This window comes from Xenopus laevis, chromosome 6L, assembly GCF_017654675.1.
Source record: "Xenopus laevis strain J_2021 chromosome 6L, Xenopus_laevis_v10.1, whole genome shotgun sequence".
NCBI classification, from domain to species: Eukaryota; Metazoa; Chordata; class Amphibia; order Anura; family Pipidae; genus Xenopus; species Xenopus laevis.
Genome location: NC_054381.1, coordinates 122,666,427 through 122,682,347, shown reverse-complemented (window position 1 = coordinate 122,682,347; position 15,921 = coordinate 122,666,427). Strand labels below are relative to the sequence as shown.

General features: G+C 38.8%; 1 protein-coding gene across 2 annotated transcripts; it reads left to right on the top strand.

The window, feature by feature from the left end:
- Positions 1 to 236: 236 nt before the first annotated feature.
- On the top strand, positions 237 to 15,713 carry tcea1.L (transcription elongation factor A (SII), 1 L homeolog). 2 transcript variants are annotated; one of them, XM_018266663.2, is made up of 10 exons: positions 237 to 482; positions 3,336 to 3,398; positions 5,188 to 5,293; positions 8,243 to 8,324; positions 8,864 to 9,009; positions 11,575 to 11,631; positions 12,225 to 12,379; positions 12,991 to 13,137; positions 14,066 to 14,137; positions 15,103 to 15,713. In XM_018266663.2, the coding sequence occupies exons 1-10, from the start codon at positions 411 to 413 to the stop codon at positions 15,109 to 15,111; spliced, it is 909 nt and encodes a 302-aa protein (XP_018122152.1). In that variant the 5' UTR covers positions 237 to 410; the 3' UTR covers positions 15,112 to 15,713.
- The last annotated feature ends 208 nt before the right edge of the window (positions 15,714 to 15,921 follow it).

Below are 15,921 nucleotides of genomic sequence, written 5' to 3'. Positions count from 1 at the left end.
TGCCAACATAGGATCTATTTTGGGGTCAAAGACTAAGAAACTGTATATTTAATGCTTTACACCAAAACACGTTTATTGTGCAATAAACACCGACTATGCGACAAATCTGAAAAAAATATGTGGCCTGAACAGAAAATTAGGACAACATATTGGTCTGTATACACGTCACTTCCTGTCGAAAAGACACGCCGGAAATGTATCGGCACTAGCCGCGACAGCAGATACAATACTACTTCCGCCTGGTCGCACTTAGCTTCCGGTTCGGGGCAAAGGTTTTAGATGGTGTCTTATTGAGTGAGCAGGCGGGAAATTGTTAGGGTTGGGGCGGTGTTAACGCGGTGCCCCGCCTCTTTCTGTTTCGAGTGTGGGGACTATCGGCGCCGCTAGCGAGGGCCCGGGGGATTGGAAAGATGAGTTCGACTGGAGATGAGATCATTCGCATCGCTAAAAAGATGGAGCGGATGGTGCAGAAGAAAAACACGGTGCGTGAAAGGGTTGTTGCCATTGCTATACGTCCTTCTCCCGTTTGTGCGGGATCAGTGAGCGAACGAGCCTGCTTATACACTGACTCCAAATCCTCGGGCTTCAAGGGTGTCCGAGAACTACACTTCCCAGCGTCCTTTGGCGCGTCTGAGGGTTGTAGTTCTGTGGGAGCTGCACGAAGATATGAATATGTAATCAACTGTGTGTGTTTGGGGGATTTGTGACATTCCTTCAGCTGATTCTCATCCTGCCCAGCACCCCCTCATGGAACATGTTGCCTCCCTGACACTTTGTGCAATGCCAGTATAGTATACACCTGGGACCCTGCTTCTTATTACTTCTACCGACTAATAATATCTCACAATAGGTGTGCAAAGGGAAAATCCATGTTGACTGACCCCCCCCCCACCCATATAATGTAAATGTTGGACTGTAACCTGCTGTTTTCATGAAGACCGATCTATGGCTTTTATTGCTTGCACTGAATGAGATCATGAAACCACTTTCACTTTTGGCCGATTGAAGCTGATGAAACTTGTCCTCTGTCTAATGAGCTGTTGCTTCGAGAAGGGAGGGGGTTGTTTACACAGAGCTCATTATTTGCTGTTGAACAAATGACTCTATTTTGAGGGGAAATGGTGCTTTATAATGGGAAGTGTATAGGAAAATATATTGGAAAAAAATAAAAATATTTGTTAATTTTTTTTAGTAAAGGTGGTGTTTGATGTATTCTGGCCTTTTAAAGACAGTGCCTGGTAACTGCAGTAATTTTCCAGGTAACATTCCACTTCAAAGAAATACATCTGCAATAGTCTTTACAGTGTTGTGTCCAAATATCTGCAGCCACACACACACCTGGGTCAAGAGCACGTAGTCCGCATATTTATTGGATGGTTGTTCTGCAATCTGAGTGCCACATTAAGCTTACCTTGGCTACACAGCTTGCCTAAAACTGGTGTTTTATATCCCTGATGCACTGAACTGTTTTGCATCTCTGACTGTACTTTAAGCTCCGTTCTATGTAGCTAATAACCAATGGTATTTACTTACCCTTTTATAGGTTTCTATCTCGACCCCTTGAATTATTAGTTAGTGCAGCTCTGTTTCTAGTGACACTAAGGCTAATGGCACATGACTCATTTTCTCCGCAAACTTAAAGGGATACTGTCATGGGAAAACATATTTTTTTCAAAACACATCAGTTTAGTGCTGCTCCAACAGAATTCTGCACTGATATCCAATTCTCAAAAGAGCAAACAGATTTTTTTATATTCAATTTTGAAATCTGACATGGGGCTAGACATATTGTCAGTTTCCCAGCTGCCCCAGTCATGTGACTTGTGCCTGCACTTTAGGATGGAACTACTTTCTGACAGGCTGTTATTTCTCCTGCTTAATGTAACTGAATGTGTCTCAGTGGGACTTGGCATTTACTACTGAGTGTTGTTTTTAGATCTACCAGGGAGCTGTTATCTTGTGTTAGGGAGCTTTTATCTTGTGTTAGGGAGCTGCTATCTGGTTACCTTCCCATTGTTCTGTTGTTATGCTGCTGGGGGGGAAGGGAGGGGGTGATATCACTCCAACTTGCAGTACAGCAGTAAAGAGTGATTGAAGTTTATCAGAGCACAAGTCACATGATTGGGGGCAGCTGGGAAATTGGCAAAATGTCTAGCCCCATATCAGATTTCAAAATTGAATATAAAAAAATCTGTTTTCTCCTTTGAGAAATGGATTTCAGTGCAGAATTCTGCTGGAGCAGCACTATTAAAGGACAAGGAAAGTCTAAAATAGAATAAATGCTAGAAATGCTGTATTTTGTATACTAAACATAAACATGAACTTACTGTACCACAAGCCTAATCAAACAAATGATTTATGCTTTCAAAGTTGGCCAGAGGGGGCTGTCATCTTGTAACTTTGTTAATCAACTTTGCCTGACCCTGCACATGCTCAGTGTGGTCTGGGCTGCTCAGGGATCGTCATAAACAAAGCTGCTTGAATTCTGCATGGCTGGTAGGTAAGGCGTGGGCTCCCCCTGCTGTTCATAAGTATGATTGTTTCCCTGTTCAGCAGTTAGGGACCATCTGACAATTCCTATCCACAGCAGTAAATGAAGGGAGAATTTCACTGCATAGTCAGGTTTCTTATAAAAACGGTACACATTTTTTAATTAAAGTATATTGGAGATAGGTTTGTTTTTCATTAAAGAAAGTAAAAATGGGATTTTATTTTTTTTGCCTTTCCTTGTCCTTTAACTGATGCGTTTTGAAAAACCATGTTTTTCCATGACAGTATCCCTTTAAATATACCAGCGGAGAAAACCCAATTAGTTGCCTTGCATTCCTTGTATGTGTGTGTGCACTGAATAATCCATGTGCCATTAGCCTAAAACTGGGTATTATTAGGTGTTGTTTATGTGTACAATATAGATATGATTTACTAAAACTCTATATTGCCCATTCTGCTGCCTGGTGCTTGCCTTGCTATCCTTGCCTTGCAACACAGAGTTTTGCAGTTATTACTATCCTTGTGGTTTACTTGGTTTTAAGTAGGGCAAGCTAGGTATTTACATTAAGGGACTGATGTCTCAGTGAAAGTCATACTGAAACCTAAATCTCATTACCAGTCAGAAAACCGCAATGTAGCGTGGAGCAATTCATCCAGCTGCAATTTACAGTAATAGTGCAGGAGCTTTGCAGAACAGCTGTATGACTGTATGGTGCAGTGGTTTATTGTGTGTGCCTTAATCGTTTGTTTATATATAAACTCTGTTGCATATCACAGACAATCCTGTGCTTATTTATTGTCACTCTTAATGGCATCTGCTCTTTTTTTTTTTTTTTTTTTTGCAGGCCGGAGCTCTGGATTTATTGAAAGAACTTAAAAGCCTTCCTATGACATTGGAGCTGCTTCAGGTACGTGAATAAACCTATTGGCATTTGTATTTTACACCTCTGAAAAATTGCCTGTTGTTATGTTTTTCCAAACAGGCATCCAGCATTGATCGTAGTAGATAACAAGGCTATATTACCAATATTGATGGGGGGGGGTCCAAGTGCTCAAGCCCCAGACCTTCAGCTTGGGGAGGCAAGAGAAACACTTATATTTAGTAGTGGGCTGGCACAAACCGGACTTCACTCCAATACTTAATGCAGTTAAAAAGTATTTTATTCAACAGAAAAACATCTAAAAAATGTAGCCGTATGTGTTACGTGCCTTGTGGGCACGTAGTCATAGGCATTAGCACACAAGGCTAGGTTAGGGTCTGGTGTGGGTTGAGTTTTTCTCGACCAGCACTTCACTAGTAGGTACAGTATACACATTAGTTCTTCCTCCTTTTATGGGTGATTGCACATCGGATGTTTTGTCACCTGCTGTAAATCTGCTCTTCTGCGGACTGCAAAAAATCCCTCATCTCTTTCCCACCGTAAATTGCTGGTTGGATGACATACTCATTGCTTCCTCTTTCCTCTTTCCACGGTTACCTTGCAATGCTTTGCCAGTGGGAAGGAAAGGACAGATTCAGATCGCTTTCAAATGAGCATGCTCAATGCTGGTAATCGCTTATAGTAGAAAGCCTATTATTTAGGGAGTTAGCTTCGAAACACGTCAAGTGAGGTTGGAATAAACCACCTTTTTATCTTACCGGAGTGCTGCCTTTTCATCTTTTCATCTCTTGAGAAACTAGTAGAAAGGTTAGCTGCACCAGATGGCACCCACAAATAACCCCACTGCACTACTCTATTTTTTTTCCAACATGCAAATGGAAAGATTGGGGGACAAACTGGTTTGGGAGGGATGTCCAGGAATGCTTAAATTTCATATAAGCCTTTTCATTCACCTTTTAATAAACCCACTTTATTATACAAATTTGTTCACAAGAAGTCATTAACAAAACACAAATAAGCACATTGCAATTAGTGATAGGTCATTGATTTTCTTCTCTTCCCGCTAAATTCAAGGAAGGTCTCAACAGTGTAATAGTTTGGCAGCCGTTATACATGAGGAGGGATTGCACACTGATGTTGATTTTTTTCCCCCAATGCCTACAACAGCTGCATCCGTGCTTGACAACATTGCTGCACTAGGAAACCAAATGTCTTCTTTGAAAAAACATTTGCTTTTAGGATACAATATAAATAGCTAGTATAGATCAAAGCAAACTAAACCACCTAGAAGAACTCCTTTTGTACAGAGCATTTATGAATTAAGCTTATGGGAAACTTTGTATTTAAAATGAAGGAGAGCATATTTAGAGGCTTTTACCAGGTTACTAATTGTAAATTCAGCTATTCAGTAACAAGGTATAGGTTTGCTCTTAAAGGGGTTGTTCACCTTTCAAACACTTTTTTTCAGTTGTTTTCAAATTGTTGACCAGAAATAAAGACCTTTATTAATTACAGTACTTTGCATTATTTATTTTTCACAGCTTTTTCAAAATCTAAGTTTAAAGTTGAATGCTCCTGTCTCTGGTGTTTGAGTCTGGCAGCTCAGTGATTCAGGTGCAGACGCTAAACTGTTACAATTTTTCAACTTTTAGTTGATACATTTCTCAGCAGCATCTCTGGAATAAACTGAGATTTGTTTCTAGCACAGCTCAGCTATGTTGTATGTTGTGGCAATTATCCAGTTTGTTTTTGATAAGTCTGGTAAATGCCTGTGCAATATCTGCACCTGTATTAACATTTCTGTTTTTATGTTCAGTCCACCCGAATTGGAATGTCTGTGAATGCCATCCGTAAACAAAGCGGGGAAGAAGACGTGACTTCACTAGCCAAGTCTCTCATCAAGTCCTGGAAAAAACTGTTAGGTAAAAAAATGTGTGATGGTATAAAGAAAGACGGGTGTGAATATTTCTTATTGTTATATAATTTAAATAGTGAAATAATGCTTTTATGTACAGTTTTGATGTGCTCACAGAAAAAAAGTGTTGTTTAACTGAGAATTAGGCTATTCTGATTATATTGATCTGCCATGTAGACTTGTTTAGTTTGTAAAGTGATTGTGCATGTCATAGTGAATACATAAGCTGAGTTTGCCTTTTAGTTATCTGTATCATATGTTATATCTGCTTTGTAAACATGTACTTGTCACTACCTGAAGCTTCTGTTGTTGTTAATAACTGATAAACAAGCAAACCTTTGTAAAGCATCAAGGTCAGGGGAAAATTATTTTGCAAAATCCTACCACTTTGGACTTTGCAGAAAGGTGGGCATCCATTTTAAATGGGAATAAACCCTCCCCCCCCATGTTTTTTTTATTTTAATACTTTCAGTTGGGCTTATGTGGGAAATGTGCCAATAATAAATATACATTTTGTTGTGTTGCTTTTTTACACAGAAATTCTTGGATACACAGATTGAACGGAAACCACAATAGCCTGCTAGTGCTGCATGTACCAGTTCCCCAGACCCCCATAGGCTCAGTCATGCAACCTCCTTCTCACCATTTTCTATTTTGAAGTTATGGTATCTTAGGTTACATTACAATGGCTGTGGGGTTTTTTTGCACTTACATGCAAGCTGAGAAGCAGCCCCTCCAATTGTAATTGCACTTCCCCATGTCAGTCTGCATATAGACACGGAGCAGATTTTGGCTCAAAAAGGCACACTTGCATGTTTTTAGTGCTCAAATCTGCTCCATGTGTCTGCACCAAGGCTGATGCAGTGACTCTGGGTTCATCTTGAATACTCAGGAGACCAAGAGAGAGGTTTCTCGCAGCTGAGATTCAGCTCTGTATGGCATTAGCTTTAAAGTCCCTTTCCTTGTATAGTGGGTGGGGTGCAGAAAGCACTAGAATCCATCACTTCACAATAGAAAAAGATGAGATGGGTTGTATGACTCCTATGGTGTCTGGAAAATGATTTGTCTGAGTATCCGTGTTTCTTTTCAGTCTGTGGAATCTGGTATGTCTAAGCATCAAAAAAAAATTATATCCTTAAAAGATTAGTGTTAATGAAGGTAATAAAGGTTCTTCTCTTTATATTGTTTTTGCTGTTTTGCTCTTTTCCCTTACATAATCTTACTCTTCTCTGTCTGACCAACCCATCTAGCCCTTATGCGTCTCAGGTATTCATTGTGGCTGAATCTATACGATTCTTCGCTTAGTGGTAACTTAAAGGGGTTGTTCGCAGAGACAATTTGCAGTTGGTTTTAATTTTTTTAGTATTTTAGTTTTTTGAGTTATTTAGCTTTTTATTCAGCAGCTCCTCAGTTTGCAGTTTCAGCAATCAGGTAGCTATGGTCCAAATTACCGTAGCAACCATGCATTGATAGGAAAGGCCTGAATAGAAAGATGAGCAATAAAAATAGCAATAACAACAAATGTGTAGCCTAACAGAGCATTTGTTTTTTTTTTTTTAGATGGGGTCAAAGATCCCCATTTGAAATCTGGAAAAAGTCAGTAGAAGAAGGCAAATAATTAAAAAAACTATAAAAAAGAAAAAATGACGACCAATTGAAAAATTTAAGCCATTCTGTAACACACTAAAAGTTAACTTAAAGGTGAACCCCTTTAAAGTAACTGTAACACTAACAATTATTACATTCAATATCTATTCTATACCTTTCTAACAATGCATCGACCCTGCACAGTGTTTCTTATTTCATCATTACTTCCTTATTGCTGTGCTGCAAGCAGGTGAAGGAATGTGCAGACTGACTGTGGATTTATGGCTGACATGTGCACAGCAAGAAATCACACTGAGTTAAAACACAAGGGGTTAGAAAATCCTTCATAAAGCTGCAGAAACTGGTTTCCGGTTTGAAGAGGTGATGTCAGGAGGTGAAGTGGTGCATGCGCCTGTAGGGTCTGGCACAGTTGAAGTTGTTAATGGTATTTATACATAAAGAATTTGAAATAAGAAATATTGTGCAGGGTAAGATGTATTGTTAGAGGGGTATAGAATGGATTTTGAAAGTAATCATTTTTAGAGTTACCAATAGATAGTAAGAGGACCCAAAATACATAGGGATAGTAAGAGGACCCAAAATACAAAGGGATAGTACCAAGGGATAGTAAGAGGACCCAAAATACCAAGGGATAGTAAGAGGGACTCGAGTTAAAACACAAAGGGCTAGAAAATCCTTCATAAAGCTGCAGAAACTGGTTTCCTGTTTGAAGAGGTGAAGTTGAGCATGAGTCTGTAGGGTCTGGCACAGTTGAAGTCGTTAATGGTATTTATACATAAAGAACTTGAAATAAGAAATATTGTGCAGGGTAGATGTATTGTTAGAGGAGTATAGTAATAATTTTTGGTTACCAAGGGATAGTAAGAGGACCCACAATACCAAGGGATAGTAAGAGTACCCACAATACCAAGGGATAGTAAGAGGACCCACAGTACCAAGGGATAGTAAGAGGACCCACAGTACCAAGGGATAGTAAGAGGACCCACAGTACCAAGGGATAGTAAGAGGACCCAAAATACCAAGGAATACTAAAAGCTTGATGGACTGGTATGCATCCACGCCTTTCCCAGTTGTTCATCCTTATGGGAAGCGTGTTTTTAACCGTGAAAATACCTTAGACCTAAGTCATATTTATTAGCCCACATTGTCTCACTTTTTTTGTCTTTATAGAGCCTCATGCTTAATTCTGCCCTAGTAGTAGCTTGCTGATCCATAGTGTGATTAATGAGGAGAGTTGGATCGTAATAAACACTTTTTATTACAGCTTCATCCACCTGCTTGGATAAGGCAGACTCTACAGTGTAATCTCTACCAACCCATCTATAAATTATATAAATTACTTCTCTAGATGGACCATCAGCTGACTTGGAGGAAAAGAAAAAAGATCAACCAGCTCCTGCACAAAATAGCCCGGAAGCCAGGGAAGAGAGGTATAATACTATTATCAATTATTTATGTTTTGTAGAGGTGTTGCTGTTCATGGTTAATTAATTCGCCTTTTTCTGTTCAGTACAAGGAAAGACTTATTTTCTGGAGGGGGTTGCCATTATCTTAAACCTCCATTAATTAATTTGCTACAATGCAGCTTAATCCTTCAGGAAAGATGTCAGGGAGATATTTTTAAGGACAAACCAGCTTATAAAGCACAATTTAGGAGACTGGATGAATTAACCAGAAGGGTTTGAACGATTCTGATTTAAGGTTAAATACATTTAAAACAAAACAAAAGATTTTCACTTTTAGGGCAGAGACACTGCGATTCGGGGAGATTAGTCGACTGGCGGCAAATCTCCTCTTCTTCGGGGCGACTAATCTCCCCGAACTGCCTTCCCGTCCACTAGTCACCAGCGGGATGGCACCCGGAGCGCTTCATTTTCTGCTGAACTTCACTGTTCTATTTACCTTGTATTATGTTCCAAATTGGTATTCTAGAATGCTATGGGAATTTATATTGTTTATTTTCCAGCAGTTCCAGCACAAATTTCGGTGTCCTGAAGGAAGAATGTCCAGCTCCTTCAGATGACTTCATTACGTCTTTTCCCAGAGCACCCAGTACTTCAGATTCAGTAAGAATTAAATGTCGAGAGCTACTGGCTGTAGCACTAAAAACAGGAGGTGCGTTTGGGTATAACAAAAATGCTTATGATGTTGTGAATGAGTTGTGTACTTGCATTATGGGAAATATAGGAAGTATCCCGATGGGTGGTCTAATAGAATGGTTTTAATAATTCCTTTTTATGAATACATTTCGGCTAGTAGCATTCTGTCAATATATAATGCTGGTACAAAATTGGCCAAGTTTCTTAGGGGGTTATTTATCAAAATTCGAATGTTAGTTGTTTTTTTTTTTTGTTTTTTTTTTTATACCTTGAATGAACTCAAATGAACTGACAACTCGAATAATTTCTTATTTAAGCTTTAATGGTGAAAAACTAAATTCTGCGAATTTGAGTTGCGGAAACCGAAAACTCAAATTAATCTTGAAAACTCAAAAAAACTTGAATATCTCAAATTATTCAAGTTTTCGTGCAAAACCCTCCGAAAAAAACTTGAATATCATGCAGGCTATTGACTTCTTCAAATGATTTATGGGATCTCTGCCATTGACTTCTACATGACCTCGACAGGCTTTAGCTGGAATATTTTCAGATTCTAGCTATTTCCATGGTCATGGTATAATAAATCGATCCAGGACCACATCGGCTAGTTGATGCGGTCCTGCGACCTGTCTAGCCCATTCATAGTATTGTAATCTGATTTGCCCCAGGGCCGAACGTTCGGATTCATCCAACGTCGTCCAGCCGTTAGTGGGCATATCTGGTTAAGATCCGCTTGTTTGGCAAGGTCGCCAAGATCTTATAGTGTATGGCCACCTTAAGACTTGTTTTCTTATAAATGCTGCAACAGATAGTTTGGTGCCAGCAGAGGGTGCACATGCAGTCTTGTTTCCTTGTTATAAAATGCTGTATTATGCATCAAGGAAAATTGACTCTTGTTTTGCCCTATCTATAGCAAGATTTGATAGTGTTAAATGTTCATGCCACATTGTAGATTAGACACTAAAATACTGGGGGTCATAGAAAAAAGGTACTGCTAACCTGTAAGCAAATCAGTTATGATTTTCTGAAGCAGTGTTTGGTCTTCATATGGATATTAAAATATGCTGCCATGTCTATTTTAAGTGAAAAATTTGGAGGTTGGACTCAAAGTAAGTTAAAAAGCTATACTTTTTTCCGCTCATTTCTTTGCTTGGTAAGCTCAAGCCCCAGGGTATGATTTCCAAGGTGTACAAACTCATGGTGGACTACAGATCTAACGGCACCCAGTTAAAGTGCAGGGATCTCTGGGAGAGTGACCTCGGTGCTCTTACTGACACCCAGTGGGAAGCAGCCCTTAGAGCCCCCAGGAAGGTCTCATTTATCCCTAGGCACCAATTGCTGCAGCTATACTTGATACACAGGGCCTACTACACAAGAAGCAGGTTAAGCAAAATGTACCCAAACACATCTTCTCAGTGCCTTAGATGTGACCAAACTGTAGGGGACTTAATTCATACCCTCTGGAGCTGCCCGGCTCTGCGTAACTACTGGGACAAGGCCCTTGAGAGTCTAGGTGAACTGACAAGGTGTGAAACTCTTAATGATCCAAGAGTATGCCTGCTAAATATACAGATAGGGCTGGGAGTAGATTCCCACATGACAGAATTCATTTGCAAAGCTCTATTCCAATTGCGTAGACTGATCACCCTGAATTGGAAACAGGCGTCACCCCCATGTGTGGACCAGTGGGTGGCGGCAATGGCTAGCCTTGCCAATACAGAATATCTTTTAGCTAAGCGAAAGGGCCGCCAGGACAAGTTCCATAGGATCTGGGACCCCTGGCTAGTGAAATTCCCCCCTCACCAGTATTGGTGGTCTGACACTGGTTGAAGATGTTTCCTCGAGGTTTAGTAAAGAACTACTGAGGCAAGATACAGGCTGTCACAAATGCTTTTGTAAAATTTTTATGTTTCTCTTTTATTTGTACTAAATGCCTGACTTGATAACATGTGGACAATATGTTTATGCATACCATGATGATGATCACAATGTTGTATAACCATGTCAATTCCAATAAACTTACCTGAACAAAAAAAAAAGCTATACTTTTCAACAGGGTTAATTGTTCTTTTAATATAATCTACTTGCAAAATTGTTATATATTGGAACAGTAAATAAACCAGTTCTTTAACAATCTTAAGTCATACTGTTCTCTGTATAATTAGCTTGTAATTCATTATTCTGACTGACTTTATTAACCATGCATTACAAGTATAGGACCTGTGATCCAGAATGCTTGGGCACTGGGGTTTTCTGGATAACTGATCTTTCCATAATTTGGATCTTTATGCCTTAAGTCTACTAGAAAATCATGTAAATATTAAATAAACCCAAGAGGCCGGCTCCAATAGAGATTCATTATATCTTAGTTTGGATCAAATACCAGGTACTGTTGTTAAAGAGAAAAAGGAAATAGTTTTTAAACATTTGGATAAAATGGTGTCTATGGGTGCTTTCTCCAGAACAGGTTTCTGGATAACAGATCCCATACCTGTACAGCTCTTGTGATATTATTCACCTGCACCATAAAGCAAAATTTGCCAGTTGGTTAATTAATCTTTCATTTTTTTTGGACTTTCAGATGACCACGTAGCCATTGGTGCTGATGTTGATGAACTTGGTGCTCAGATTGAGGAAGATATCCTTTTTATTTCATTTCAAATGAAAGCAATAGTACATAGCACATTATTTTATTACAGGAAGAGTACTGAAAGGCTGTGTCATATGCTGCTATAAGAGGTATGCCTTCTATTATCAAGGCTGTCTCTTCCTAATACAGAGTGTTGCCTAGAACATTGATTATGCATATAAGGTTCACATTAAATATACTGATCATTTTAATCCTTCACTGGCTCCCAGTGTATACGTACTCTGTAGTTGTCTAACTTCCATTTGACAGCTAATACAGTTGTACTTTTAGCCTAGCACAAGCTGCTATATTCTAAGGCTTTCTACAGCTTTACCGATCACCTCCTGTTTTACTATAATCCCTTTACTAGAGGCCAACAGGGGCATGACTTAGTGATCCATGAGTTTTGACTAGATGGCTTTGACACGATCAGTCAAAAAAAACTCTAGATTTAAAATTATTAGTAGCAACACTTGATTTCTTATAGCCTTTATAGAATGCAAGATATGCAGGTAATTGTGTAGCTTTGTGTGCTGCGGGTTTTTGTACCACTTGGCTGCTATCAAGACTTGTTCAGAAATATTCCTTAAATCCCTTTGCACCGGTTTTCCAAGAATTCAAAAACACAGATGCAAAATACAAAAACCGAATCCGGAGCAGAATTGCAAACCTTAAAGATGCAAAAAATCCCAACCTGAGAAGAAATGTCCTGTGTGGCAACATTGCTCCTGACTTGTTTGCAAGAATGTCGGCCGAGGTGCGTATTGTGATTCTGCAGCTTGGCTGTGTGTGAAATTAGAGAAAGAAGAAAACACATGCTGCACACTGCAGTCGTTTATTAATGGGGTTGTTCAACTTTGAGAGAACTTTTAGTATGATTTTAGAGAGTGTGATTTGTGCTCTCCTTTCCCCCCAGCAGCCCATCAGCAGAACAATGGGAAGGTAACAAGATAGACGCTCCCTAACACAAGATAACTGGTAGAGATAAGAACAGCACTCAACAGTAAAATCCATGTCCTACTGCAACACATTCAGAGTAGGAGAATTAACAGCCTGCCAGAAAGCAGTTCCATCCTAAATTGTTGGCTCTTTCTGAATGCACATGACCAGGCAAAATGACAGATGGCTGCCTAAGACACCAATATTAAAAAGAATACACTTGCTGGGTCAGGAATAATTTTTTTTTTATTGTAGAGTGAATTATTTGAAGCGTAAACAGTGTAATTAAGAAATAAAAACGGCATCATAAAAAATCATGACAGAATCCCTTTAAATAGTCACCATAAACAGCAAAACAAAACTCCACTATATTGGCTAAATGTGTTTTAGAAAGCTACATCACTAGTATTTTTCTCCTTGGTTGTGTAGGAAATGGCGAGTGATGAGCTGAAAGAGATGCGGAAAAACCTGACCAAAGAGGCTATCCGAGAGCATCAGATGGCCAGGACGGGAGGCACAGAGACTGACCTGTTCACCTGTGGGAAATGCAAAAAGAAGAACTGCACCTACACTCAGGCAAGTAGATATGAACCGTTTTCAAAGCAACTACAATACCCAGCTTAAATAATTTTCCCTTATTGTATTTCTGTGCTGTTGCCTTACAAAAGTGTTTACACATTGGGGGATGTGTGATTATCTAATATACAACACATCGGTAGGCCAGAGTATATTCAAATGAAGAACTCATACAAAAACTGTATATCTAGAAAACATCAGAACCTTTTGGGGGGCCACAGCTAACTCACTTTCCTCTAGCTGTACAGGCTTGTTGTAGTCGTGGACTAGGCAATCTTTAGCCCTTCACATAATGTTGATTACACCTAACTGCATCCCAACAACAGCCAGTTGCTGTCAAGGAAGTGTGAGATTTGAGTACTATATCTAACTTGTTATTCTATGAGCAGCCTTTCATTAAAGGAAAACTATACCCCTCAAACAATGCTCTCTGTAAAAATATATTGCATAAAACAGCTCAAATGTAAAACCCTGCTTTGTGTAAATTAACCATTTTCATAATAATATACTTTTTTATTAGTATGTGCCATTGGATAATCAATAAAGGCACACAAACAAATCAAACAAACCATAAATTAGGTCACATGAGCCAATTAACAGAGTTATGTCTTTTGCTTCCACACTTCCTGTTAGAGTTGTAGTATTTCTGGTTAGGTGATCTCTGAGGCAGCACAGAGACCATCACGAAATGGTGAATCAAGGCAAGAGATTTAAAAGGGCAATATTTACTTAAATATATATTCCAGTTTCATAAGTATTCATTTTGGGGGTATAGTTTTCCTTTAAGTCTGGGTTTGTATATTTCTCAATAAACATAGGCCTTTGGTTAAAGGTTAGAGTCTCCAGTTATAGCCCAGCTTTGTAGTAACTACAGCTGAAGTTTGATTAATGATTTTTGAGAATTTGTATTGTGTACTTCATTTAATAGGTTCAGACCCGAAGCGCTGATGAACCAATGACAACATTTGTCTTTTGTAATAATTGTGGAAACAGATGGAAGGTAAGCTCTTGGTTTTACATTTATACTGATGTAACTGAATTGAAGTATTCCCCTTGTTGGATATAACATTTTATCTATAATGAGGCTTATTTGGTAAAATTGAATATGTTGGCCGAAACTTTCTCTTAGAGTATTTCCTTATTTAGAAATTATCAATTTGTTCGTAACTTGGCAACTGTTCGAGGCAGATTTATCAAGGGTCGAATTTCGAATTCATGCGTGTTTTTCAAAACTCCCATGAACTCGACATTCGACCAATCGAAATGTATTAATAAAATAAAATTTTTAAAACTCTGATGAATAGAATCGACCCGAAAACTCTAATCGAATTTGATTAAAATTTAAAAAACTCGATCAAATGTCAGGAGGGCTCCAAACAACTCAAAATTGATCCCTGGGCCTCTCCCGTTGACTTAAACTGCAATTTGGCAGGTTTAAGGTGGAGATAGTCAAATTTGAGTTCTTAAATTGCTAGAGTATGTTAAATCTCGAAAAATTTAATTCTAATCTTTTAAAAAAAATCTAATTTGAGTTTCAACGAGTCGAATTTGACTGTTTGGACTATAAAAAAAACTTTCAATTCAACCCTTGATAAATCTAATGTACAACACAGCAGTAGTGAAGCTATAGCCTAATTTGTAAGTGTAACTAAACACATCATGAACTCTGGTAAGTGACACACATGTAGAGGCTTGTCTGTGTCTTACATTGCCATAATTGCAAGACTGTTTTGTAGCGTGCAACAAGATGCAGTGCGCTGCAAATAACTGTCACACGTAATACACAAAACCAGGTAAGGTTTGCCCTCTGGGACAGTCTTATCTGTGTCTGAAGGTTTCCAGCTCTATCAGATCAGGTGGATGCAGCTACACGCAGAGATGTAACCATTTTTCTCCTTGTTGTTCACCCTGCAATGCATAAATGTATAATAGATCTGTTACAAACATACTCTTCTTCTCTTCCAGTTTTGCTAATGGGAGAAGATGCCACTACATCTAGACAAAAAGAGAGGAAGAGACCATTTTGTAACTAATCGAATCTTGTAGATTTCTGCAGAGAAGTTCCAATCCGGATTCATCCATAGGACTCGCGGGGTTTTTTAAGTTCCATCCCTTTACGAAATAGTTTCTTTCACAGCAGGGAGATTATGCGCCAAGTTTTATGGTGCATGTTAAAACAAAACAAAAAAAAAATGTTTTTATAACTAAGGCAGCATTAAACTTTTATTGATACAGTTGTGCCATTTGTTCCCTTGCTTTTGGTGTTAGAGTTTCTGTAGAACTGCTCCTGATCATAGCCATTTCCTCTGTAGCTGTTATAAATATTTTCCGTTCATGATAAAGTGGCATTAACACACCAGTGTCTGCTCACAGGTACATCGAGTGTGTCGTGTTGTGTCTGCTGAATAACTCTGTGGTCCAATTTCCAGGCCAACTGCACATTTTCTGATGTGCTTTTCCTGTGAGTTTTTGCCCTATGATGTCATTTCCTGTAGCTCATGTCTCTGAAGACTCAACGCATATAATGGAAAGTAAAATTGTAAGATTTTTTTTATATTAAAAACTAAAAATTCTAAGTAATGTTTGGTTACCCTATTTTTCTGTGCTTAAAGGGGTGGTTCCCCTTTAAGTAAACGTTTAGTATGTAATATAATGGCCAATTCTGAGCAACTTTTCCATTGGTATTTATTTTTTATAGTTCTATAATTATTTGCCTTTTTCAAATGGGCGTCGCTATACCCCATCGCAAATACTCTGTAAGGCTACAAATATATTGTTGTTGCT

Coding starts and splice junctions, on each gene's coding strand:
- tcea1.L (XM_018266663.2), top strand. CDS start 411: ATGAGTTCGACTGGAGATGAGATCATTCGCATCGCTAAAAAGATGGAG. Junction 8,325..8,863: donor CCGGAAGCCAGGGAAGAGAG/GTATAATACTAT, acceptor ATTTTCCAGCAG/TTCCAGCACAAATTTCGGTG. Junction 13,138..14,065: donor AGAACTGCACCTACACTCAG/GCAAGTAGATAT, acceptor TTCATTTAATAG/GTTCAGACCCGAAGCGCTGA.